Raw genomic sequence first — 27,997 nt, forward strand, 5'->3', positions numbered from 1 at the left:
GACGCATTTCCGCGTTTGCATCAATTATAAAGTTTCCAAACAACAAAATAAGGAATTCAACGAAGTCATAGTTATTACATTTAAATTTTTAAAAGTCTACATGAAAATAAGATAGTATTTCTCTAGGCATGATCTTCATGGCCAGGCAATGTCCACTGATGCTCAATCAGATCCATTTGCAGCTGTTTGCAGACGTTCTCGTTAGTGACTTCTACATTCATATGTAAATAGTCCGGCCAAGATGAAGCTCCAGGAAGTGGCGCAACCAGCTCACCTTGGAATTCCCAGTGGTTCTCATTGCTGCCATCAGGACGCTCGTTCTCAACGATCATGTTGTGCATGATCACGCAGCATGTCATCACCTCATGCATGGTCTTCAGCGACCATGTTCTTGCCGGGTGACGGACAATTGCCCACCGAGCTTGGAGCACACCAAATTCGTGCTCCACATCTTTCCTGCAAGCCTCTTGTATCTTGGCAAACCTCCTTGTCTTCTCGGAGTTTGGATTACGGACAGTCTTCACCAATGTGGCCCAGTCAGGGTAGATGCCATCAGCAAGATAATATGGCTTGTTATATGCATTTTCATTGATCTCATAGCTCACCCGGGGAGCTTTGCCTTGCATGAGCCGGTTGAAAACCGGTGATCGGTGCAACACATTGATGTCATTGTTGGAACCGGCCATGCCAAAGAATGAATGTCAAATCCATAAATCTTAAGATATGACAGCTTCAAGAATAACAGTCCGTCCCTCCTCATGCCCGCTGTACGCACCCTGCCATCCAAATGGACAGTTTTTTCACTCCCAGTGCATGCAATCTATGCTGCCAATCATTCCTGGGAACCCTCTAGACTCGTTGATAGACAGGAGCCGCCTTGTATCCTCAACAGTTGGCTCCCTACAGTAGTACTCTCCGAATACGGCAATCACGGCTCGGCAAAACCTGTACATGGCCTCAAGGCAGGTGCTCTCACCCATTCGAAGATACTCATCGAATATATCCGCAACCATTCCATATGAGAGCATGCGAATAGCCGTGGAGCATTTTTGGTAGGAGGTGAAGCCTAACGCACCTGTTGCATCGGGACTGCATTGGAAGTAGGGGTAGAAGACGAGACGTAACGCGGCGTAGAAAGCCGCCCGCTACATTTACTAGCCCGCAAAAAGACAAAGCATCCGTGAGCCGTGTCCGCAAAAACGCATTCGCAGCGATCGGGATGTGGCTGAACACAGCTGCTGAGTATTCCAGCACAATTCTCTGCACGCATCTGGCTAAAGTGCTTCGCCTTTGAGGGATTCTGTAAAGAGTAAGGCCCCTTGAGCTGGTCATCCATTCACGGCGACAGAACAACGCGAGCGAATCATAGATGATGGTACGTATCTCTCTTTTGTTACATGCCGCAGCGACAAGGCAAAACAAAAGGATACAATACAACCGCACAACAAAATGATGTATCAAGTGAATGTTTTTGATACAACACATCATGAAAACTCCCTCTGAACAATAACCAAAACTGGGGACGAGATGCACATGTTTTCCGCTAAATCAAAATCTGGAAAGTCCCCTGCTCCAAGCCACAGCTACATGCTTCTCCTTTCCTTGCTCTGCTAGCAAGTAGAGATAACTGATGAACTTTCAGGATTCATTGCCGGGAGGACTTTCTCTCCTGTTGCTGAGCCGTAGATCCAGCTTTATGTTCATGGCCGCCAGCTCTGCAGCCAAATACCTGAAGACGTAAGGCATCGCTACGGTCTCCATCCCTTTGTTTGTTTGGCAGGCCTGGCACGCAAAGTTCTTGGGGGGCTTCAAGGTGTTGACGCCGAGCATGTTGCGCTTGGATTTCTTCTGCGTCTCCGACTTGATCACCGTCGCTGTCAGGAGGCTCCCGCAGAGGGAGCACACATCCGCTATGTGGTAGTCCGAGCAGGTGTGGAGCCTGTCATGCAGGAGATAGGAAGCCCCGTGAGCAAGGAGCGCATCGCGCTCCATCTCACCGAACCGGATCCCTCCTCCGTGTTTCCTTCCTCCTATCGGCTGTCTTGTTACTTGATCTACGCGGCCTGTCGTGCGAACCTACATAAATAGAGCACATCAATGAGAATATACATCATTAACAATCTGCAATGCTGAGAGTTCATACTGCGTATGTTATACTAGTATTCAGAATGAAAAGTTGCACACCTGAAATTTGTCTGAGACCATATGACGAAGACGTTGGTAATATACAGGACCAATGAAAATCTCACAGTTCATATATGTGCCAAAAAGTCCGCTGTACAGGGCCTCTACCCCATGATAATTAAACCCATAAGATGCTAGCATGGGACCCAGTTCATCCACAATGGAATCATATTTACTAGAATTTTCCCCTTCCTTTTTGACTGAGCTTGCAAAAGGTGTTGCATCAATGAACTTCCCATGAAGACTTCCAGCCTATAGAGACAGATGTCAGTCAGTCAGTAAAGGTGCAAATACACAATCCTACACTCTTAGTAATTCGAAAAGATGAAAGCAAGATTAACATGTTAACCATAGCACAAAGTTTATTCTTAGACAAAAACTAACATCAGTATCATATATGTACTTCACTTTCCCATCTATAAGAACAACAATTTTATAGGAGGAAACAAAACAATGTTTTGAAGTGTTCCAATGTCTGAAAGTAAGAAGGGGGCGCTTTAGATGCAAAATGCGGGCTTGATCAATTGTCCATCACTCAGAATATTAGGGCTGGTTTGCTCAGTGTACTCTACTATTCAAGTTTCATGCGCCAACCAGTAGATCAAAAGTCCGAATTTATGGAGAAGGTTGGGCAATCCACATATACTTCCAACACCCCCTCTCACATGCGGCAAGGCCTACAAATGTACAGAAAGGGGACAAGTAACTTTTTTTATCTAAACTGCGAACACGGAGACTTGAACCCATGACCTCTGCTCTGATACCATGTTAAGTTTCATGCACCAACTAGTAGAACCGAAAGTCCAAACTTATGACGATGGTTGGGCAATCCACATATATACACAACATGCTCAACATCATGCCTGAGATAAATGGTGCCTAGCCTCATCCTGGGACATTGATGTTTTTACCAGAAGCCAAAGGTGCAAGTGATTAGTTACTGTCCTGGCCTGTCAGAGTATTAGCAACGGCAGTAAGTTTCAGTAATCGTATGTTTCACATCGAAATGGAAAGAGTCTTATTCTTATCGTTGCCATAAAGACACCCTATCCTCATCCTCAGTTCCTCGCGAACCCAGATCCATCGGGAGTTTAACTAGAGGAACGACCCGCAATTCAATCTTTCACTGGCTTGCTTCGGAATCAGGTAGTGCATCAGTTTTTCCTCCATCACTTGGTTTCCGCCAGCTGCAGGGGCTCACAGCGGCAACGGTGGCCAACGAGTCCAAGCAAGCTCCCAATGGCACATGTACCAGAGCTGACTCCCAGAGGCCAAGACATCAGGCGCCGTGGGCCCTTGGTGGACCAGAGCTTGAAGACAGAGTCTATGGTTAGGTGGTGTACACTGCAGCAACTGTTGGATTCTTCTTTCAGTCCTTTTCTTGTTTGTGCTCCGACTGGTGATGGCGTGTGATTAGAGCAGGCTCCTGCAGGCGCACATCCAGGCGGGCATTTTTTCTCTAACCAAACAACATACAGACAACTCCGAGGGAAGCTCCAGGCCAGGCATAAAGCACAACCAAACAATCCCTTAATCCTGTTATTTTAGCATTGTTGCAATTTTGACTTTCATAGCAAGGAAGCATCACTCATAGTAATTCTTTAGGAAACTCCAAGGAGATGAAAACAAAAGCTTTACACATAGTAAAAGATAAAACATAAGTCCAGAAAATCTAATTAAGGACTCAAAACTGCGAGCACCAAACATGGCAAGCACTGTATCGTTACAAAAGGTATGACAATATATCAAACTTAATCTTATGGTTTTGGGCATATCGAGATGGAAACAGAAGTATTTTTTCAACATGCAAAATAAGACATGGGCTTATCTCAATCTACTAACACAAGTCAAATATTACCTTTGCTGCTATAGACTCTATGAGCATTGCTATTGTCATTCTTGAAGGAAAAGCATGAGGATTAATGATGAGATCTGGCCTCATGCCGGTATGTTCAGAGAATGGCATATCAATGTCAGGCCACAACTGTGAACAAACTCCCTTCTGCCCATGTCTGCTGCTAAACTTGTCACCAATTATAGGATTTCTCTTGCGGCGCAGACGAATATTTACCTGATTAACACATAAAGCAATGAATAGCTTGAGATAAGAAAAATAAAAACACATTTTTGGAAACTATGATAACATACAAGCAATTGAGAAATTCATTGTACAAAATGCGACTGTAGTTCACTGATTAATAATAAGTCACAGGTTTTAAGCTGATGCAGTTTTTTCCTCTTGTAGCATTTAAGCTTCACAAATTGCTACTATCATACAACCATTTAAGAAATCATTGGTTTACAGACAGCTACTAAAGATGCCTAAGCCCTTTGAACAAACCAAATGAGTGTCCCTGTATGACTGCTCCAATACTTTTAAACATCGTCTTTTACTTGATGTGAAGGTGCCCTTACCTTCTCTAAGAAACCTTTTGAATTTGCCCCATTGACAGCAACATAGTCGATAGTTGCTGGCTCTGTGCCCTTTAGTCTGACAGGCCTTATCGCACCAGTGAGTGTGTTATAGACACTGTAGTACTGCTCATTTGGAACTACTGCCTGTTCATACAAAAGTACATCTCAGAGAAAGAAGAAAGTCGACCACTTCTTGCTCTCGACACAGGATCATCTTTACTTATATATATTGATCACTACCTCTCCAACCCGAGGAAGGCCATCTGAGTCAATTACATCGCTTGTGTCTCTCGATAGTCTACTCTTGGCGAAGACTTCCGGAACATTTTCTCTCCTTTTTGATGACAAGTCAATGCACTCTGTCTGCAGGAAGAGTTCACAAGAAAAAGGTTTCAGAGAGTCAGGGCCCGTACTTTCAACAAAATAATCGGTCTAATCTCGAGCTTCCTTAAGAACATGAACTCATTCCTGAAAGTCTATGTGCATGTGTAATTGCAATGGCATTATTAAAAAAACATAACGCAGCTCATATCCAGTAAATTTTGTTTGTGGGGTACAAAGGGTAATCGCGCTGCATAACCTTGCCTGGAGAGAGAACTCATTGCAAGTCGCCACAGAAGCAAATTTCAGTCCAACATCCTAATGACGTAAAGCCTCTAAAGCATGTTTTGAGACTATGTAGGTTACATGTGAAAGAAACAGTTATAAAGCATACAACATACATTTATGCATAATCATTTAGTTCTTGTAGATAATGAAACGGTTCACAGGTCACTGAGAAAAGAAAATGCCATAATTACCTGGTAAATATCTCCACGGAACATCCCACGATCAACAGCTGATTTGTTCAAAATCATGGCATCCTCCATGTCATAGCTAGATTACAAGAACAATTTATCACGTCAAGCAAAATTTCCCCTCGTAATCATACTGTTATATAGTGTAAAAAAAAACTTACCCTGTATATGATAGCACCGCAACAATAGCATTTGTTCCTGATGGAAATTCATCCATATGATATTTTTTATATGTAGCAGTTCGAACAATTGGTGTCTGAGGGGTCTACAAGCCAAGAAGACGGTCTATAAGGTGACGATTCCATAGAATACATGGTAAGCAAGAGAAAGATTAATTGAGTTGGCTGCTGGCAAATCCATCCTATGGTACCGAATGAGACATACAGATGACATTATATATGTAGGGCAGGGAGTGAAGCTATGTGTTTATGCTTAGTTTCATTTTAAAGCTATTTTCATGGTTGTCTTATTTACAATGCAAGAGATAAGGCTTCTAGTCAGCCATGAAAAATCTTTAATCAGGTTACAAAACTGCATGTAAATAACAACCAATAGACTGAAATTCCTGACAAAACTTAATACTCCCTCCGTCTCACGAAACTTGTCTGAAATTTGTCAAAACTTGGATGTATCTAGATGCTATTTAGTGTCTAGATACATCCGAATTTTGATAAACCTCAAGACAACTTTCATGGGACAGAGGGAGTACTTCATTTGAACGAGTCACTTGAGGAGCTCCCAAGTTGTGATTTTCAGCCTGAGTTACTTGCCATAAAATACAACCAAGTATCAGTGAGTTTTACTTGACCTATTTTTACAAACTATTTCATGATATTAGAACTTGTAAGGAAAAACTAGAAAATTCTAGTGTGCACAGGATCACCAAATTTTTTTTTTTTTTTTTTTTTTTTTTTTTTGAACGAGGGGAGGAGGATCACCAAATTCTGCTGGGTCCTGGAGGAGACCACGGCTAACAAAATATTACGCCTTGCACTGGAGTAATAACCAGCCAAATCGTAGCTGTCACATACAAATTCTCAAAACCCAGGCTGCAGAAGTATGCTCTTAGGGTCAAACTACCAGTTCCTTAAGAAGCATGTAAGGCTTAGGCAAGTATACTACATATATAATAAACTAAACAAAGAAAACTCCTGAACAATAACTGGATAGATTGAATTCAAAAATAAGAACCAACAAACCTGTAAATGGAATGCTTTAACATCTGTACGAAATTTTAAAGCTTGACCAGAAAAACCCATAGTTTGCTTTGCCATCTACAGAAAATAAACACGAGCATTAGTCAGCCCTAAAAGAAAAGAGCCTCACCCTTCTTTAATCTTATGCATGATCAATTAAACGCTGCAGAGGCAATATCAGATTATTGACCTGGCATTGGTACATGTTCCGAGGGCTTTGGTTGTGATCAGACCAAGGAGTCAGATTTGCGACTACACTTAGAATGGCCGTAGGGTGAATTTCTTCATGAGTTGCAGGAAACAATGTTCCTCTCCCACCATTCCCACCATCTTGACATTGTATCTCCATAAATGCCTAATATACAATGAAAAATCAGTTCCTGCAATACTAGTGGCAAGTAAATACAAGGACGAAGGAGTTGATCGAACGACACCTGTTCAAATGGTCCAATAAGCTCAATACTTGGCTCTCCACCAGGTAGACTAACCAGATTTTTCACTGGTCGAACAAATCTCGCAGGACTTGTGAAAAGGTAGAGGCCAGGATAAGCCCCACCAAGACTCAAGGGAACATAGCCCACTTCTAAATCTTCCGGAGTCTGATACAAAATTTAAGCATGGCCCTGTGAGTCGGCAACAAAATATGTAGCGCACATGAAAAGTAAGAAACTACAAAAAATGCAAGCGAACAGACCGCTGGGTGTGACAGTAGCTTTAATCTCCGAAGATAGTTAACTATCTCATCAATCTTAGCAGAAGCAATAGAACCAACAATGCATCCATCTAAATGGACATGAAGGATTTCCGGGGGACCAGCATGCTCTATCTTCGGCAACAATGGGGTCATTCCACCACGAACCAGTTCAGATAAAAGTTTATCCTTTATTTTCTGAAAATCTTTAATTGCGCCTTCCGAGTTATAGCAGGATGAAACACCTGGAAGTACCCATTCGATTAACTGATGGAAACAATGGTGTTGGGGGAAGGGAGGCACTGCAAAATTCAATCTAAGAGATAAAGAACTTTCAAAAAGCTTACGGCATGTGGAAGTCATATGGTTCAGTAAACCACAGGGCTCTCCGTCTGGTGTATGAACTGGACACAGGAAACCCCAAGACCTACATAGAAATTCTCAGTACAATCGATGTGTATGCAAGAAAACAAAAATACAATGCCACACAATATCACATACTCTGGAAGTAACTTCCTAACAGTTGTCGTCCGCATTTTAGCAAAAGCAGCACCCCTATGGACAGACCGGAAATGTGAGATATAACGATGGAAGTTGAGTCGTTCAGCTTGAATGGTCATCCCATCTCTCTGAAAATTATCAAAAATAATGCACATTATTCCTGAAAGTAGTATGGAAGAAAAATATGAACACTGACATCAGAAGTGACTTCTAAAAGATCAAAATTGCCAGCATTCAGTTCTGTCTTCCAACAGAAAAATGATCATAATTCATAATCCATGGCAAGCATTCAATCTCTCAATCAATAGCGCCACTCAAATTTCAGGAATATTGTTGCCTCAAAAGCTTATAGCTATGAAGTCTCCTACAAATGCAGTAGGCATCATAAGAGACACACCTGTGGAAGATCCAACATTGACTGTGAATTCGCTCTGCCAACCTTTATCAAAGACTCGATAGCTCTGCCAACAAATGTTGTATGTTTACTGAGAATTTTCCTTATCTCCATTGCTGCACAAGTAAACATATGATTGAGTGTAAATATAAAATATGCCAATGTACTGAAAAAACTCGGAGCTAACAGAATCCAACAGCCGCATCTCATTCTAAACAATGCTTCAAAAAGGTCAATTAAATGGCTGGTGAATATATTATAAAAGTGAACCCAATTGACCCAAATCTTGCCAGTTTTGACTGCATTATGGAGATGGTTTTTGGTTTGCTCGGTGCAATCACCCCCTGTCCCGGTTTATAGGTCCTGCACGTATACCTATATCGTAAATTTGATCAACGTAATACAAGTTATATATTACAAAGTATATATCATTAAAAAGGTCAGATGTTCTACTTTGTAATGATATAATTTTTGTGTTGTACAATTCATATTATGTTGGACAGATTGACGATCTAGGGATACGCGCAGGCCCTATAAACCAGGACGAAGGGAGTACTTAACTAATTGGGGTTCAATTTGTCTAGCTTGTGGTGTTATCTGATCGCCAAACATACAATACCGCCTGCGTCCTTTTCCCGAGTAATCCAAGGTATATCACCATGTGAGCACACATACTTAACAATACTTTACCCCTTTTCCTGAATATTAGTGCATGCATTCAAGATATAAATGTCGATCTGTCCCAAGTAAAATTGCTCTCTTACACTCACATTCAAAATTCCCAGCGTTCTAGAATTAAGATTTCTTGACACCACTCACAAGGTACATGGTAAAGCTTTTAATTTGGTTTGTAAAGCAACTATCACTTGACTAAGGGGAAGATTCTCTTCTCCATAACAATCATGTTTCAACACGAGGGATAAAGGATGAAGATAGAATCCAAATGCTTGAGTAAGGTTGCAGTTCTGACCATGGCCATTTTATATACTCTCAAGAAATAGTATTACATTCTCTCTGGAAAACATGAAGCCAAGTAGAGATCCTTATTTTAGACTTCAAGCGAGCATCGCCATGAGATCTCGTAACAAGTTATGATTCAGTTGAATTGAAAATACATAAAATTTTGGGACATGCAGCATTATACACTAAGATACTCTCAGCAGATCACGTTTTCCTTTAAGAGCAGGTAGGATGAGTGTGCTAGCCAAGGTATGCTTGTTAGTGCATTATTATTAATGCATGTGTGCAAAAATCATTGTCTTTCAGTACCATCTCTGGCAAAGAACCCTAGTAAGCATCTCAGAAATGCACCTAACTAAAACAACTGCATAAAAGGCAAGCTACACATTTTCTCAGTAAATATAATGTACTTTTTAATCCCAAAATGTTTGAGATATCAGCTTATATATTACCATGAATGAATCTTGAGATATTCTGAGAGCTCAAAGTATCAATGGTACGCAACTAAACAAACCTAAGTGTTACGAAACCATAATCAGCAACTAGTATCCCCATGTTGAAAAAAACTGCACAAAACGTAAAATAAACTAATAATTAGGCATTAAACTTGAGTAGAATAAGCGTACAGTTACTGAGTTCGAAGCTTTTATTCTTTGTCAGCTCTTCAAGAATTACACGTTTAGACTTCCGCATCCAATCTTGAATCCTATCCTGCAGATATAAAGAATACTTCAAGTAATGTGGAAGGTAGAAGAATCAAAAATTTCCCCAAGAAAAGACTGGCGCCGACATCAACATGACACAAAAGAAAAATAGCATCAAGCATGTGCAACATATTTGTGCATCAGAAGTGTTGGACCTCTAAAATCTTGTACCTATTGTTTTGCTTCTCCTTTTGATAAAGGATATGCAAATGCTTGTTTGCAAACTCTATAAAAAACAGTGTTCTCTATTTATCTCAGCATTGTAAATTTGTAATCTACTAGGGAACGATCTTGAAATAATAGGACAAATAAGTTCAGGAAGCTCCCACAAGTAAAAAAACTTCCAGATTTTAACCTACAGCGTCATAAATTTGGAAGAGCGAATGTGAAGTGACTGAGATGAGTAAAATAGTCATTTAGAACATCATAATGTTATAGTGTTATTTTACAAAGAAACATTATAGTGGCAAATCTGGAGTTCTACAGAAACAACTTTCCAAAATAAGTAAACAAGTGCAGTTCAGTAACCTTCAGAAAAACTGTGATCAGGTACCCAGGCAAGAGAGCTTCTTGGAATTGAAGTGCATCAGGATTATCAGGTGAGGCAGTTTGATCAACAAGAGCATAAAGTTTCTGTAGCATAAATCTAAAGCAGCAAAAAATAAGAAATATACATGGTTAAAAGTGATCAAAAGGACAGACATTTCATGAGATAGGGTTAGCAAGCTTCAACTCACATCAATAGATTAAATTTTGCATGGTTGTCATTCTGCAGGTGCACGAGAATATAGTCCTTGATAACCGCCTCAGCAACCTAAACAGTGTGGAATTACCAAAGTGAATAAAGATACAAAACTCAACAGCATACAAAAAAACAAATAATATACTCAGCATTACAGTTTCATAATCATCCTTTTCAAATCCATCCATCACAGACCGAAAGTACTTGCCTGCATTCCAAGATCATTATCGGCATCAGCAAATATAAGAGGACTTGAAGATATTACAATGCAAAATAATAACTAAATCAAACTACCAATATGCACCAAGCATTGTTTGCGCGTGATGAGGGACAGAGCTCTGACTTCATCAAGAATTATTTGTGTCCTTTCACCAATTAGCTCAGTGCCGACAACCCCCTTTCCATTTCCATGTTTATCACTGTAGCAGCATGTCAAGCTTGCACCTATTTCCCAGTCACTCGTATCAACAAGGGCCTGCATTGGCAAATCAAAAATCCAGTCAATGCAATGCTACCAGGACCAATGCTAAGGATACTTCGTACCTAGCCTGGATGTATAGATATTATTTTCCCTCCAATTCACAAATAAGTGATGTTCTGGACAATGACACGGTCTTCAAGATATGACTTCGGCCAATAATTTCTACTAGTATTATATATGCATAAAGCCCAAAAACATCTGAAAATACTTTCCAAGACAAATACATACATGTGATTTTTAGGCTTCCAACTAAAATATTTAAAACAGTAATTTCGGTCACAATTTAAGAGTTTGGCTAAAGTTATGTCTATAAATATGATTTCAGGCTTAATCAAAATATTTGAAACAATAATCTAAGTAAGACAGTCACAGTTTTAAATGTTGGCTAAAGGTATGTCTAAACCGTCACGTATTTGTGAACTTTGTTTACATAACTGAGCAGCGCTTTATACATTAAACATAATGTTCATTACAAATGATGGTCCGGACAGACTCAGGGACATCAGTAACGTCGCTTATTGTGATCTGGAGGAATATAGAAGTATAGAAGCATGATCATTTAACAACCCTGTGAAGAACCAAATACTAATACCGAAGGTGCACGGTACCTATTTTAACCAAAGGATGCTTAACTTTCCAAAAGATGGGAATGAAACTATTAAATTAACAGAATGACTTTACAGCATAGAACAAGCTCGTGACAAGCTCGTGACGTTATGGATTATTAATAAAACATGGCTTAACAAACTGGAAAACAGGGAATGTCTGAACATTCTAAGCACTTCCATGTTATACAGTGCCCCAATGATAGAATTCTACGATAAAGAAATTGAGATGAAATAAAACAAATGGTCTAACTCACGCAAGCCATGGCACTGTACACAAAATGAGTGCTAATGGATTATTATATGCTAATTAGGAAACTGTAAGCATCACAAACTGATGACAGTCGTCTACCTTGAGAACAATCCCAACCGGAAGGAGAACCTCTCTGCCTCCAAACCTATTTTCACCACAAATTCAAAAGGTCAAATTGAGAAAAAAACCAGATGTCTTCTTCGATTCGCTATGTACCAGCACAGAACTTACCAAAACCCTAGCCTTGCACTTCCATTTTGTAAGTAATACAACTTTACTGTCACGCTGCTGGACTGGTCAAGTTGAACACATCTGTTGAAACAAAAAATAAATTGCAAGATAATGTAGGCCATAAAAGCATACAGAAGAAATTAACATTTAACATAGGCACGTCATCCATCTGGGGTTCCTGCTTAATTCAGAAAGAGTTAACTCTCAGACCAAAGGACTGGCAAAAGTACGGGTAGGTATGTTCAGTTCAATTCCAAAATAATTTGGTTGTAGCAAACTGCTAGCCAAAATATGCTCAGAGAAACCACAACTGAATAAAAACAGCAAATGATATCTAACCGAATAAAAACAGCAAAATGTTTTCAGTTTCCGTAGATCGAATTAAGTAGAACTTAGCCAACTAATCTAATGGGTTTCCGTAGATCGAATTAAGTAGAACTTAGCCAAATGATCTAAGATGGCTGAAATTGAACACCTGTTTTCTCAAAAATAAACATGAAACGAAAAATGGGAATGAATGGGGATGTCAAGAGACCGAGATGGAGCTACGGGACTGGGCGGCTTCACTAATGCCTCACCTTTGCCCAGAGCCATTGTGGCTGAAAACTGCCGCTGCCTCGCCTCCTAACCCTGGCTTGTGGAGGCTGACATATACCCATGGCAGCAAGGCCTGAGAAATGTGAAGATTGAGGAATCGGGATTGGCAGGAAGGCTGTAATATACGATTGGTCAGTGGCAGTTGGCAAGCAATAGGGATGTATGCAGTCAGCAGTCACTGAGCACTAGCTAGTGTTGGCCTTGTAATCTTCCATGTCCAGCGCTGAATGGAACTTCTAGTGGATTTAGAAAATTGGGAAGATAGTGCAAGTTGGGATGCTTGCCTACTTGTTAGGATGCACGTAGGAAAGATGACAACAGCATGGCAGGCACAGGTTCCAGAATACAGCCTACAGGAGTTCTTATGTTTAATTGACGAGTTGACTGACTCAGTTTCCAAGTCCCAAATAAAAAACAAGCACAGAAATGGACAAGATGAATCTAAATAATACTACACAAAACCAGACAAAACAGACTTTTTGTTTCTTCTGTCCAAGTTTGGTTTGATGTTCAGGTATGGGTTAAGTTCACAACCCAGGTTAAAACAAGGTTTATTCGAAAAATAATAACACATAAGAAAAGGGAAGAACTTAAGTCAGTAAAACCAAGACCCTGTCCAGCATTTTTTCCCCACCATATCTTTAGTTGTTCATGCTGAAACACAACTAGGTAAGAATCCTCCCACAACCTTTCCAAGTTCTACACCATAAACAAACTACCAACCACATCCTGATATCTTTCTACGAATCCATACATTTCTGCTAAATTGCTGCATTTCAGAAAAAGATGGTGCTCCTTCTATGACCATTAATATAAATGACAGTTTGACACTTTAAAGTTAATAAACCATCTCAGAAATCGCTTGAACACAAATGGCAGATTTGAAGAAAACTAACATAAAACTGAAATCGTGCTTGTTTCCTGTGCAGTGGCAGACAACCCAAGAAACCACGATTTCAAGGTTATAACAGCATCCTGTTTCTTTTCACTAAAGTGATAGACTCCCAAGCTATAATGATAAAGATCTAATAAATGTCAAGTTGTTTTCTTTCATCACATCAAGTTTGTTGTGCAATATACAGTCATATTAATGGACTACTTATTATTTTACATCTTCTAAATTTTTAATAGATAGTCTGCAAGTACCATCTAGGCAGCTAGTATAAGCAGGTAGAATATAAGAAGTTGGAAACTTCGAGCAACAAGCAACCAATACCTTATCACCACAGCTTTGTCGGTGTATCCCTCGCCGCGCTTAACAAAAGAACTACGGACCATGCTCATCGGCTGAAAATAATCATAGCAAATTCCTCATCAGTAATTTTTTTATAACGGTAGCCGATTAAACAAGCTCAAGTAAAGGTGTGCCCATCTTACGTAATTACGCTTTTGTATAATAAGAATCCGTATAAGTCTCTCCATCCCACCACTTATAAAGTACCTAAAAGCGAATTACAAACACGCATTAATAGTTAAACAATAAACAAAGGGAACGATGTCAACAACATAATTCATGACCAAAAGTACGCATATGAAATGTATCACAACATATATCAAAAGCATTTTTTACAAAGTGCCCTGCTACTAGATAAATTCACGTTTCTTGGAACGGTATCAAGATGAGAACATGACTTCTAACTAAGAGTTACATTCAGCAGTGCAGTTGGCTGCCCCAGGAAAAAATGCATAAAACACACTAGTGCATATATTCATAGAATATAGCCTATTATTTGATTATCAAACGATGCCAGAAAGGCAGCCCAAAACAACATCTATTTGTCCAAAAAGCATGTATCGTCCACTCATTTTAGACTTGCAGTACAAGACTAAAACAAAAGGAAGCAAACTAAATAACAACGGTACAAAGTCAATTAAGGCTGCATCTGGCATTGCAGTGGATCATGATAATCTCTCTTTCCAAGCCCATTTTTGCCAAATGTAACATTGGTTTGGCGCGCTTTTGCCTACTTTTGTGACTAATTTTCTACATTACATTATGAAATAAGAACAAGTGCATCAATGTTCAGCAACCGGAAACTGAGCCTGAGACTAGAAATGGCAGCTAAGGGATTAAGCTGACAGTTCATAGAAAAGGGGATGTAAATGGACAAAGAAGTACATAACAAACTCACCCGCCCATTTCTGTGGCCTCCTCGCCATGGTAAATTAGTTTACGCGAATCAGCACCTCTTAGGTGGCAAAGTTTTGACTGGAATAGCAAGATAATAAAGTCAGGGAAAAGAATCGATTATTATATACACAAGTTGAAACAAAAAAAATTGGCAGCCACAACAAAATAGTTATAAGAAATAACAGTTCTCAACCTCCGTTCGGAAATAAGTTACTCAATTTTTTCTAGATACACGTCTAGATCAAAGCTGAGTCACTTATTTCTGAACGGAGGGAGTAGTAGTACTACCTACATGATCTTACATAGTCCCAAACTGCAGCTACATACTCCCTGCTACTCTAGATATTCGTAAATTGTTGGAAATGGTATGTGGATGTAATTACAAACATTTTAAGATAAATGCCTACTAAGTTTATGCGGTTGTATGGTATGTTGTTCTTCATCTCTCTCTAAAAAAACAAGATACATGCAGAGAAGTTTCGTAAGAACAAGTCAACTGAAGTCAAATATATCCAAAGTTCAAAATTATGCTTGTAGTTTCACATGCATTGAAGCTTATTACAAATGACACAACAAAAACCCCACAGCATAAAACAGTGGACATTTTCATGATTTGCAACAAATCTTGTTAATGTAGTCATGGCTGTTTTGAGGGATCTTTAAGGTGAAATGTCGGGAATATCAGCGACACCATGTCAAACCATGTCATGCATGATAGTGTCTCACGTCCCGCTGTAGTCCTAGTCTTCAGGGTCTGGCGCGTGTGTATTTAGTTATTTGGCTAACGGATCTAACCCCTGTACATCAGTCCATGTATACTTACGACACCCAATCAATGGAAATCAGATTGTGTGGCAAGGGAAGACCTCCTGGCTTCGCTTTCAATTGTTACACTTACATAGAACCGTGGGCGCATACAGACATGCTCACTGCGACACGATAGACTAAGTGCCAAAGCCAATTCGGTTATTAGGCTTTAATAATGCTTGCAAATTTTAAAATCTATCAAGAGCATAGGAAATTACTTCAACTCGTTAAGCAATAAGAGTCATTAAAAAAATTAGGCAAGAAAGGGTAACAACCATCAACATAATAGGCAAATGGCCAAAATTGAAGGTTTGCCTGATTGGAGCCCCATCATTAAACTGGAAGAAGGCTTCAACTTTGAATTCGCCACTATATGAAATTCTACCTTGCCTGCACTGTTCTCACAAAAAGAAAATGGGAAAGGAGTCAGGCCTAGAAACACAAGTCTATATTTCTGAAGAGAAATACAATAGCATACCAAAAGAGTATGGACCATGATAGTGGAAGAAAGACTGTGCTTAAGATAAAATGCCAAAAATACTACAAACCTCCTGCGGGTAGAGCGGTTGTTCCAACCGGCCATCCTTCATTGGTGGGAGCACATGACCCTTCTCTAAGGACAGTATAGACAATTGTTAAGGAGAAGAAAAAGAACATTAACCATGCTGTTTTATGCACCATTCACTGTGATATCCAAGTATCCACTAATTCAGCATGCCTTACAAACTTTTTGCTGGAGCTTAATTAGCTTCAAGACAATTCAGCATCACACCCAGAGAAGCTGTGCAAAAAAAAGCCTAACATGTGTTCCACTAGTTCTGAGTTGGCATCAAGTATTCGTTTAGGATAATTCAACCCCCATTTTAACTCAAGAAAATCCTAGATATATCTTACTCAGTTACAGATCATTGGGATGAGTAAAGAATGCAATTTCACATACAAAAAATGGGGCGTTGCAATCAGAAATAGTGGTGTCTTCGTGTTCACTTTCTGATACTCTTGTTGCTTTTTAAAAGCATATAGCTTGAATTGGTGTGCAAGTGTCCTTTTGGTGCTGCAAAAGCATGAATAGTGATAGCTGTTTGCACCTAGACCTATTAAAAAAAAACTCTAGCCACGGCATAATAATCCCCGAGAATCTTTTCCAGATTTTCAAAGAACGGGGATTCTACACTGTTTCCTGCAAGAGCAGCTAACCAGCAAGCAAGCAACCTGAAATTGGACACTGATAGCTAATACTAGTTGCTGCAAATTGCAACAGCTAAAGTCCTATAGCTAACATAACAACTGCGCTTGACGAGAAAAGCAGATATCCGTATTTTGGGGACGAATGAAAAGAAATTAAGTGAAGCGCGAAGGATATTTCTGAGGGTGGCGTTGGAGGAGGGGTCGGTGATCTCCATGGGGCGGATGGAGAGGAGCATCTTGTCGAGCCCCTCGTCGAGGAAGTAGTCGAACGACTCGATGTGCGGCCGGTACAGCTCCCGCAGCGTCGCGTAGTCCGCCGCCGCCGCCGCCGTGGCGGGCGACTTCTCGGGCGCCGTCGGCATGGCCGGAGGGACTCGGTGCGCGCGCGACGAGGTAGGGGGCGGCGAGGAGTGGCGGCGGAGGTGGCGGCGTTTGGTGTTCGGCGGGAAGGGTAAAACCCTAGAGAGGGAAGGAGGCGGCGGCGGCCGCGTGGAGGGTTTAAGGGAGAAGAGAAGAGGACTCGAGTCCACCGGCGCGTGTTCTCATAAAACCGGGCCCAACCGAGGTGCAGCCGTGCAGGAGAGCCGTTGTCTCTTCTTTTTTTTTCTTTTTTTCCTTTTGTTTTTAATTAACTCAGACAAGAGGCACCAATGTTTAAAAATCCGATAAATTTAATTATTTTAGACATTTCTTATTATTTATCTTTCATAAGAGTCTACTTTTTATCCTAAACTAGACTTCTATTTGATCCATAACAAACCCTAAACTCTTGAAAAGGCACATCGCGTCGGAAAATACAGCCATGTTCAAGAAAAGGGAGAAAAAGATATAAATTATTTTGAGAACCAGATATGATCAAGAATTATTTCGATCCCAAACATTTTTATACGAGTATAATATTTGATCATCTTTTGTTTTCAGGAGGATTCGGGATTTTTTCAATATTTAAAATTGCCATAAATTTAAAAATTTATGGGGTGCATAACACCCATGAGCCAAAAATTTGCATCCACATCTGTCTACCTAAGAAGAACGGTGAGATGAACACAAAAAATTGCTTTGCCTACCAAAACCATGGCACACCCCTTGTAGTGCCAAAACAAGAGAAAGATTACCAAGCTTCCCATCAAATTTCTTGCTTGAACCATAAATAAAGGGGGACAAGATTAGACTAACTAGAGTGTGTGATCTTGATGATGGGGGCTACCCCCACTTGTCCTACCACTGCCTCACCGGGATGCCCGTCCTTCCTAGAATCACCATGCTCTTAGCACCGCCCTACCGCTAGTGGGGATTGACAGCAACTAAAGGCGGCGAAACACTAAATTCAAGAGATTTGGGGGGGGGGGGGGCTAGAAAATTTCCACCTAAGCCCTTCCAAAAAAAATTCCTTACAACTTTGTACAATGCTAGGGCGGGGGAGGGGGTTGCTCCCCAACTTGTACTAAGCTCTGCCACTTCTATTGTCATCTTCTTGAAGCTCATCGGCTTGGTGCATCTTCCCACTTCAAGGAAAGAGCAAGGTGCAAGAATCGACCATGTGATTCCTTCGATGAATGCGACAATGAATCGTTGACAAGCGCGAAGTCAGTGGTGAGCTTGACATTGTTCTGACGAGCGAGGACATGCAAGCAAGTTGGGGTAGAGAATGGGACAAAGGAGCTTGAGGGTCGAGAGTGCATAGGCAGGACGGCGTGGCGGACTAGCTAGCGGTGCCAAAAGTGAGACAACATGGGCACTTGTGTTGCAAGGTTTGGGGATTTAGCGCTCCTATCGATTTTTTGACAATAGGTGTGTGTAATTTGATCGAGGGGAATCACCGTAAAGAATTACTTCCAGTTTGGTTAGCTTTACCGATTTCTTGTGCCATTCATTGTCCATGTATGCGTTTTTTTCTAGTTAGATAGATATGAACATTTCCGAGAGCCTAGGGTTTGTTTTGGACCAAATAGAAGTTTTAGGAGTTTAGGATACAAGGTGGACTTTCCTGATAAATGAAATTTTGTACTATATTAAATTTTCAAGTTTATTTTTATTTTTATTTCAACCAAGTGTCACGAATGATTTATGTATGCGTTGAAGTTTCTCTCTATATTAGAATATATACTTCCTCCGCTCCGTGAAAGTAATATATCCAAATTTAGACAAAGTTAAGATAAATTTCGTGAGATGGAGGAAGTACAGTGCTTATGGAACATGACGAGAAATGATATGTTACTATATTATAGGTCCGAGTACAAAGGAATTGTTGCTTAGTATTTTGGGGTTTGATTGGAAGCAGGGAGTTCTCGTGTGCTTCAGTGATTTGATAGATACATTAATATACAGAAATTGTCGATTATGAGGCGTGTGACGCCCCTGACATCTTGTTGGAAAATGTAAACACGCCATGGACTATTTTTTCACATGAAACGGGGCATCGAATTATTTATATTTTGAACTGGTGTGCCATCAATATCCCATGTCCACTGCTTTGGACATCCAAATCCGCTCGAAGCATTTTGAGAAGCGTTTAGAATCCCATTCATCCTTCACGGCTATCACTGCATAAAAGACATTTCAGTGAAAAAGAGACGAGAAAAAACACAGTTTTTTTAATAAAAAAAAAGAAATAATCAACGGATGCAGGTGTTATGGTGGTCACGAAACATTGATGGGGTTGTGAGCATTGCACTATGCAGCCGAGTGGGAAAGAAGCCGAATATGGCAATATGCACCAAGTTGGGTAGATTACGAGTGAATACAGCATTGACTCGATGAGTACGAAGGCAGGCTTGTTCAACTGGAACGACTCAAAGTGCACTTTGAACTTAAGGACTAAGTTGTAATGACTACTGCCCTCCCTCAAATGGACATTAACAAAGCCATGTGTGAGCTGGTCAGCGCAGGTACTATTAATCAGGTACGATAATCATTACACGTCATATGATTCTGATAAAAACTCGGGATAACATCCAGCAAAGCCGGGAATAATTGATAAACTATTGACTGCCGTTTCCTCTGTATGGATGCCCATTGGCTTCGAGCCAAACATATTTCAGAACCATTGCAAGCATGTATGTCCGTGGTACAACACAGCCGACAGAACTAACCGATGCTGTTGCAATACCTTGCACTTAAAATCGACAACAACAACTGTAATATCCACGATACCTGCACAAAATACCCAAAATTTTGGTTGACAAGCCTAACAACTCTACAGTGCATCAGAACTCCTAGGAAGCTTTGCTAGCAGCAGGGTTTCTACCAAACTGAATTATCATGGGCTTGCCTTTGAATGCATAACCATGTGCCAAACTCTGCAAAATAAGAAAGGGAACAATTCTTTAGCACCCCTGATACTCAAGAACTGAATAAAGAAACGCTAGGGTAGAAATAAAAAACTGCACATGTAAGGCAGATGGAACTTCTTTCTTGACAACTGATATCATTCACCAATTTTTCTATACCGTGCAGTATTACAAGCTAATGAAGAAACTTGATAGTCACTGACCAGTGCACGTTGAGCAAGTTCAACAGATGGAAACGTCACAAAAGCTTGGCCCCTCATTCGTCCTTCCTGGAGCAATATCAGAATATTTCAGAAACTGAATAATGCAGTAGCTAAACGAAGCAACATGGTGGTGGAACTTTTTGTTATATGGTCCAAAGCAAGCATAAGCTTCTCCAATAATTTCCATGCTGAAAAATAGATGCGGAGCAAGGAGCGCCATTTGGAATTACATTTTATGAACAGATTCCTTTTTTATTACAACCATACAGAAGCAAAAGATATATACACATCTAACCTGCATTAACTTGATAATTAAACCAGATCTTGCAGCATCCATGCTTTCGAACACAGATCCTGCAAAGAGCAGTTCAAGGCAAACCGAGAAATTAAGAAAGCACTAAGATATGCAGAATTCTCATACAAACATTTCAAGAAACACAATATACAGTCTCCCCCAGTCATACCAAAGACATAGTAGAAGTCATCATGAACAACATCCTTTGACAAGTTCTTGATATACAATACACTGGCAGGATTCCCTGGAGTGTAATTCTGCAAAACAGACACAAGGGTGTGGTGGTGAGGCACCAAAACATAATTAGATTGTTTTTTGATACGGTAACTTTGCAACTCTGACCTGAGAAAATAGGCTGATAATTGATGTCTATTTTAATGAATAGCAAGAGAAAAAAAGAACATGCGGGGTATGTGATCATTGGATTATAGACCCGTTGCCAAACTAACAACACCAGCTTATGATACTAACTTTAAAATCTGCTAACAGGAACAACCGTTCTTCCAGTTATTACAATCTCATCATCAAGATAAGAGTACAACATGAAGTGAACAGCAGATAATGATAACTATCTTGACGTTGCAAGATAATATCACCAAAACCTGACGACATTCAGGCTGACCAAATGTCCACACAATGTTTGTGCAAACAACATAATAATACAAATAAAAATCTACCTTGAACATGGGAAGGGACAAAATCTCTTCGGTTGGTAATTTCTCCTTCTCTATTTCCTGAGGCGTGGCAAAATGTTTTTGTTCAAGTTGCTCATCTCTTGAGGCCAATTCCTTGTCAATAGTACGTTGATCAGCAAGTTCCTTAGAAGCAGGCCTGGGGGTGATTTTTATCTGTCACAGAACCATTTCATTACAGGATGAAAAAGAAATTCGGCTGTTATGGTCTGGGAAAACATGCTTCACCAGTTCACCTGCATCACTGGGTTTTTCTTCTTTATTACTTGAAGCTCATTAGAAACTAATGCAGCTGGTTTCACCCCGACTGCTTCATGAGCGATACTTTTATCAACTGCAGGACCAACAATAGCTTCATGCTTTGCGCGTTTGATTTTCCTATCAACATCTTCCTGCAATAAACAAGGTGTGTATATTTCTTTTAGGCAATGATGATATTACGAATTGAAAAGTACAGACATAGGATAGCAAGTCCGTACATCAGAAGATTCCATCTCAGACTCATCACTAGACAAATCAGCCAAATGAAGTTTCTCTGCCATAGAAGGCTGTGGTGGTGGAGGAGGAGGAGCAGGCACTTCTGACGGTAGAGGTGGAGTAGGCAATGCCATCCGAAATGGGGCTGGAAGGTTCATCTTGTTCATCAAATGCAACACCTGTTAAGGAAACATCAATCTAAATACATCTGCTCATGCTGAATGCACAAAATTATGCCTTGCATGTTCCAAAAGAAGTTAACAGGGTTGAAATTCTAATAAACCTGAGTGTAAAATCGGGGAACAGCAATCAAAGAGTTGACAATGTTTGTCAATATGTTTCCATCTGGTGGTGGATACGCATACCTAAAAATAAATAAAGAGCAACTCTGATAAATCTCAGTTTTCAAGTAAGATGCTAGATTAGGACTGCCACATGGATAACAGATAGTTCTGCATCAAAGAATCGGTTGATCTCGTTAAAAAACTATGACATGTTGCAGAACTACGGAGTCTCAGAGGTATGAGTTGCATGTACTCTCAATCTACAAAACTACAAAGTTTGGAAATGGTTTGCTAGATCGATTTCGTTACTTCCAGTTGGACATTTTAAGCAAATTCGCCGCAAACACTTCGCATTGAAAATTCACTGGCATTTAGAATAAGCATTCCAATATCAGTAAATAGAATTACTCCTCATAAAGACGTGCATTTTGATGTAACAAGAAAAGGAACAACTTTATTAGTGGTATGATGTACTATTGTACTCCCTCTGTTTCTTATATAAGGCACTTTGACCAACAATTAGACCATGAAAATAAGGTTACGTGACAGAAAAGAGATATCATCGAGAAATGCTTTTGAATACGAATCAGATGATAGTATTACTTTTTGTCACATAACCCACATAATATTGGTCTAACTGAATCTTTGAATATGTGGGCGTGTGGTTCTAGACCAGAGGGAGTACAATGTAACAAATACAAAGGTGAACTTAGGTTACTGAATTCTTAATTCGTGAAGTGAATATAGCAACTTGTATCTTCAGTCGCTAAATGACCATTTGCAGACAACAATGTACTCATATCTGATAAGACAATATGCCAATTAGAATTGTAAAATTGCTTAAGTGTTCCTAGTAAAATGAAGATGATGGAGTGAAACAGCGATGATAGCCATAACATACTCAAGATGAGGAGGAAATGGATAGTCCACACCAAGCCTAGAAGCGATAGGTTCAGAAGTTGACGTAGAGTTCTTCTGGTTCTGGGAATTCATACTCGGCACTTGTGGCATCCCCTGAGCTAATTGCTCCTGGTGCTTCTCATTTGCATTCTTAGAATTTGGCTGGTTTGCTCTCTCGACTACCAGTACTTTCCCAAGGAACCTCAACCTGCCAAAACCAGCTCTTAGCAAACAAAATATAGGACAGAACTCAGAAGATGGATTCACAAAGCTCATTTTGTGCAACTAGTTGTAACAGAAAACGTATGAATGATCAAGCAGAGCATGTACTTGAGGAAAGGAACCTGTTCAAGAGAGACTGAGCCTGGTTGGCCGCCATCTCATCCCTGAAATCAACAAATGCACAGTTCCTCAACCTGTTACAGCAAAATAGTTTTGGTTAAAAAGTAAATATACGGATCGCCTGGGCGAGCAGACCAACCTCAGTAAACACAAAGAATTATTTTGAGCGGATGATGTAACTATTATTTGATGTTTGTAAAGAAAAGAAGAACACTGCTCGCTATACGGCACAAATTACCAAAACCATTTAACATGTAGTAGAAGACCAAAGAAAGCAATCACAGAACAGGTAACAAGGAGGAGGTAAATACTTTCCACTGCAGGGACGAACAGCTGTGGCGCCGTAGTGGGAGAAGAGCCGAGAGAGCATCTCCTGCGTGATCGCCTCTGGGAGGTGCCGCACGAGGAGCGTTGCCGGTGGCGGAGCTGACCCAGCCTGCTGATGCGGCGGCGGCGGCGGGGCAGACTCAGCCTGCTGATGCGGCGGCGGTGCAGAGAAGGGATTTGCGGGCGCTGGAGGAAGCGGAGGTGGCCGGAAGGGCTCCATCCGAGGCGCCGATGGCTTGGCGATGGATTTGGGGACGGTGGGGTTTCACTTCTCCGCGGGAATGCAAGCCGCCGCGGAAGAAGGTCCAGGGTCGCTTGTGCCTTGGGCCGAGAGCGCCACCGGCTGCGGCAGAAGAAGCAGCGGCGGCGGCGGCAGCGGCGGCGCTGAAACCTGGTGTGCCGTCGAGCAGGACTCTGGAACGATTTGGGCCTCGCCACGAGTCGTCCTCTCTCTCTCTCTCTCTCCTCCCCCAAATTTGCCTCCGCTGCTTTCTCGCCGCCGATTGTTCTGCCGGGGCGAGCGAGGGAGACGCGCTGTACGCGGCGATGGCGAGCGGCGGCGGGGCGGTGAGGGAGGTGGGGTCGAGGGCGGAGCTGGACGCGGCGGTGGGCGGCGCGCGGCCCGCCGCGGTGCACTTGTGGGCGTCCTGGTGCGAGGCCTCCAAGCAGATGGACGAGGTCTTGGCCCACCTCGCCGTCGACTTCCTCCGGGTACGCGCTCCCTCCCTAGCCCCCCGCCTCCCCGCCCTCTTCTGTATGTATCGCGGTAGATTTGGGATCGGTTTCGGTTTATGGTGGATCGTGCTGCGTCGACGCTGGTCTGGTGGCCAGATTCGCGGTTGCCGTCTAGGGTTCTGGTGTATGGTATCTGCCGCTATGTAGGTTACTCTTTTTTTTATATATATATAGATACTTATTACATACTTCTCCATTGAACATTGAAATGTTTGGTTTTTTAACCGGTTTAAATTGTAATCAACCTAATTTAATGTAATTTTATCTTCTCACTTTTTTTGCTCATGGCACAATTAAAGCAATGCGTTGGCTATTTGATGTATCAAAATAATGAAAAGTCGAAGATAATAATTATTCCCTATGCTTGTAAGATTTTCAAGCGAATACAACAATTTTACTCTCGGTGTAAAACAAACGTAATGCTTGAAATATACTTTACAGATTACATACTTCTGTGTTCTTTCCTAGAGCGCAAAGAATGATCTTATTCATCAAGTATACAAAGTTTAAGCTCATAAGCATTTGACGAGGATGAGGGGATGCCCCTCAGAACTAGGGATGGCCATAAACCTCGAAACTCGCTAAACGAGCCCTCGTTATTTTGACTCGTTTGAGCTCAACTCGTTTTATTAACGAACAAAATCAGACATTATTTTTTGCTTCGTTAAGCTAATGAGCTAAACGATCAAGGTAACGAGTTTCGTGAGCTACTCGTTAAGCTCGCTAGCAAACAAGAGTTGGTAAGTATAGTGATATGTCTTAAGACATGTAGACAATTTTAGGTAACTTGAATAATTGAGCCACGCATCAGGAATTTCGTCGTGTGAGTGCATTTCTTATAACGACCATTGCTTTTGCTTTTATCTTCATTATCTTGTGCTCTCATCTTCTTGAACCACGAGCGGCATGCTTCTAGGTATCTGATAATTGCATCCCCGTGCACTTCTTGTTGGTCTCCCAACTTCTGATCAAGTCGTCATATTTTTTTTAACCTACCAGCTTAGCATTTTTCTTACATGTCGAGCATGTGTGCTCCTTAACGATTATTAGCGAGCACTCGTGAGTACATACGGAATAATTTACCTACACATTGAAACACATCTAAACATATACATTTCCCAAAAACCTAAACATCCTATAATAATAAACAGAGGGAGTACAAAGGTTGTACTGAACATGATAGAGCTATTTACCTACTATTGAAAACCTAAAACATCCTACAATAATGAATGAAGGGAGTACAAAGGTTGATATTGTACTGAGGAAAGATGACACAACTATTTATTTATTTACTACTATTTGGAGAAAAAACATAGTAAAACATTTTATGTACTATACCTCCGTCCCAAGGCTTAAGGCCTATATTTTTTCAAAAAGTCAAACGAATCAAAGTTTGACTAAACTTTTAGAAGAATTTATGAACAAATATGATATTTTGTAGGTATCATATGAAAATATATTTCATTATCTATCTAATGATACTGATTTTGTACTTTTCATGTTAATGATTTTTGATAAAAACTTAGTCAAACTTAACATAGTTTGACTTTCTGAAAAAATATAGGCCTTAAGACTTGTGATGGAGATAGTAGTTAACGAAGAGAGTACAAAGGCAGTACTACTAAAAGTATGATGGATGTTATTGCTAAATTCTGGTGGTGAGATGATGACAACAGTAATAAGATGAATTGGTATGCATGGTGAAAATTGTGTTTCCCAAAAAAATGATGGGGGCATGGGATTTAGATTTCCGGTCCTTCAACTTGGCTATGTTGGCAAAGCAAGTGTGGAGACTTATAGATGAACTAGAATTCTTATGTGCAAAGGTTCTAGGTGCCAAGTATTATCCAGAAGGTGATATTCTTAAAGCCGGGCCAAAGGCTGGGTGTTCTTTCACTTGGAAAAGCATCTTAGCAGGTTTGGCGACCTTCAAAAGAGGCTACATTTGGCGCGTAGGCGATGGTGAAAGCGTAAATATCTGGAACGATCCTTGGATCCCGACAAGTCCAAACAGGAAAGTTGTTACCCCTAGAGGTATGGTGTTGTTAACTAAAGTCAACCAGCTACTGGATCCTATTTCAAGACAATGGGATGAAGAGTTAGTGAGTTCAATTTTAATTCCCTAGATACCGGAAGAATTTTACAAACCCCCCTTAATCCTAATGGCTTTCCAGATTTTATATCCTGGGGACGAATAAAGCATGGATTTTACATTGTTAGATCTGCGTATCATGCTCACTGGCACCATCGATTTGGCCCCTCTGCTAGCCTATTGGCGTTACCAGGGAGCTCGGCCCAAAATCCAGTTTGGAGGATTCTTTGGAAGCTGCATATTCCGGGGAAGGTTAAAAAAAATTATGTGGCGTGCTCTCCATGGTATACTGCCTCTAAAAAGCATCATCGTTAATCGTCACATTGGTACAAGCAGAGAGTGCCCCTGCTAAAGAGGAGTTGAAGATGTCCTTCATTGGTTATTCCAATGTGAAACGACAAAAAATTTGTGGCACAGCCTTGGCTTGCATGAAATAATAGCAAAGGCTTCGGTGATTGATAGGTTTGGTTCGTCGGTTCTTGAAGCTCTTCTTCGAATGCATGATAACAATTATCCGGGGCTTGAAGTGGTTAACCTAAAAGAAACAATCTCGGTTGCGGCATGGTACATCTGGTGGATACGTCGACGGCGCACACACAATGAGGAGGTCCCGTCGTTATTCAAATGCAAATTGTCGATTCTCAGATCACGCTGAATGCAAAAAAAAGGTACAATTGAAAAATGGTGCTGCAAATGCGAATCGGTGGACTAGACCAGAACCCAGGTACTTGAAGCTTAAGGTGGATGCATCCTTTACTCTTGAGAAGATGTCAGGTGCAGCGAGAGCAGTTTTACGTGACTGAAAGGACACGGATGTCGCCTAGAGGGGGTGAATAGGCGATATAAAACTTTTACGAGATGGGCTTAACAAATGCGGAATAAAACTAGCGTTTACTTTGTCAAGCCCAAAGCCTATATACTATGGTTCACCTATTTGCACCAACAACTTATGCTAAGCAATACAAGCAACTATGTGATAGCAAGATATATAACTTCAAGCACGATGGCTATCACAAGGTAAAGTGCATAAGTAAAGAGCTCGGGTATAGGAGTAACCGAAGTGACGTGAAGAAAACGATGTATCCCTAAGTTCACACTCGTGCGAGTGCTACTCTCCGTTGGAGCGGTGTGGAGGACAAGTCACTCCAAATGCACGAAGGCCACCGTATTCTCCTCGAGAATTCCCACCAAAAAGGGATGTCCTCGATCCACTATGGATCCTTAGGGAGGTCACCGAACCCGCACAAAGCTTGGGGCTATCTCCACAACTTAATTGGAGGCTCCCAATAAATTGCCACAAAGGCTTTGCCCTTGAAGAATCTCCACAATTTAATTGGAGTCCCCAAGAACACCACAAAGACCACTAAGCATTGCCACAAAGGCCTTGCCCTTGAAGAATCTCCACAACTTAGTTGGAGTCCCCAAGAACACCAAAAAGACCACTAAGCCATCTAGGGTCGAAAGACCCAAGAGGAACAAGCTC

General features: G+C 40.9%; 2 protein-coding genes across 2 annotated transcripts; both read right to left on the reverse strand.

Moving 5' to 3' along the window:
* Positions 1–1,373: 1,373 nt before the first annotated feature.
* LOC127302482 (DNA-directed RNA polymerase I subunit 2) lies at positions 1,374–17,380 on the reverse strand. Its single transcript, XM_051332953.2, has 27 exons — positions 17,053–17,380; positions 16,238–16,311; positions 15,965–16,084; positions 14,884–14,960; positions 14,129–14,192; positions 13,968–14,038; positions 12,155–12,235; positions 12,023–12,068; positions 10,879–11,059; positions 10,740–10,792; positions 10,580–10,656; positions 10,371–10,488; positions 9,765–9,849; positions 8,182–8,294; positions 7,785–7,912; positions 7,631–7,710; positions 7,287–7,528; positions 7,027–7,191; positions 6,783–6,947; positions 6,596–6,670; positions 5,558–5,661; positions 5,400–5,475; positions 4,840–4,962; positions 4,600–4,743; positions 4,043–4,255; positions 2,185–2,436; positions 1,374–2,076 (listed from the first exon to the last, which is right to left on the reverse strand). The coding sequence occupies exons 1-27, from the start codon at positions 17,237–17,239 to the stop codon at positions 1,639–1,641; spliced, it is 3,552 nt and encodes a 1,183-aa protein (XP_051188913.1). The 5' UTR covers positions 17,240–17,380; the 3' UTR covers positions 1,374–1,638.
* Positions 17,381–19,748: 2,368 nt separating this feature from the next.
* On the reverse strand, positions 19,749–24,517 carry LOC127302493 (U11/U12 small nuclear ribonucleoprotein 65 kDa protein). The gene is made up of 11 exons (XM_051332961.2): positions 23,672–24,517; positions 23,363–23,434; positions 23,020–23,226; positions 22,118–22,199; positions 21,837–22,013; positions 21,594–21,749; positions 21,343–21,513; positions 20,835–20,922; positions 20,666–20,724; positions 20,371–20,436; positions 19,749–20,176 (listed from the first exon to the last, which is right to left on the reverse strand). Exons 1-11 carry the CDS (start codon positions 23,905–23,907, stop codon positions 20,093–20,095), a joined length of 1,398 nt encoding a protein of 465 aa, XP_051188921.1. The 5' UTR covers positions 23,908–24,517; the 3' UTR covers positions 19,749–20,092.
* Between the last annotated feature and the right edge of the window lie 3,480 nt (positions 24,518–27,997).

The sequence above is a fragment of the Lolium perenne genome, chromosome 1 (assembly GCF_019359855.2).
Source record: "Lolium perenne isolate Kyuss_39 chromosome 1, Kyuss_2.0, whole genome shotgun sequence".
NCBI lineage: Eukaryota > Viridiplantae > Streptophyta > Magnoliopsida > Poales > Poaceae > Lolium > Lolium perenne.

What these genes read in the sequence shown, in the direction of transcription:
- LOC127302482 (XM_051332953.2), bottom strand. Translation starts at nt 17,239, where the DNA reads ATGCCGACGGCGCCCGAGAAGTCGCCCGCCACGGCGGCGGCGGCGGCG. An exon ending in CGGTTGGGATTGTTCTCAAG is followed by an intron (nt 11,060 to 12,022) that starts GTAGACGACTGT and finishes TTGCCAATGCAG; the next exon opens with GCCCTTGTTGATACGAGTGA. An exon ending in GCGGTGCTATCATATACAGG is followed by an intron (nt 5,476 to 5,557) that starts GTAAGTTTTTTT and finishes CTTGTAATCTAG; the next exon opens with CTATGACATGGAGGATGCCA.
- LOC127302493 (XM_051332961.2), bottom strand. Translation starts at nt 23,907, where the DNA reads ATGGAGCCCTTCCGGCCACCTCCGCTTCCTCCAGCGCCCGCAAATCCC. An exon ending in GTTCGTCCCTGCAGTGGAAA is followed by an intron (nt 23,435 to 23,671) that starts GTATTTACCTCC and finishes TTGCTGTAACAG; the next exon opens with GTTGAGGAACTGTGCATTTG. An exon ending in TGTCCCTTCCCATGTTCAAG is followed by an intron (nt 20,923 to 21,342) that starts GTAGATTTTTAT and finishes TCTGTTTTGCAG; the next exon opens with AATTACACTCCAGGGAATCC.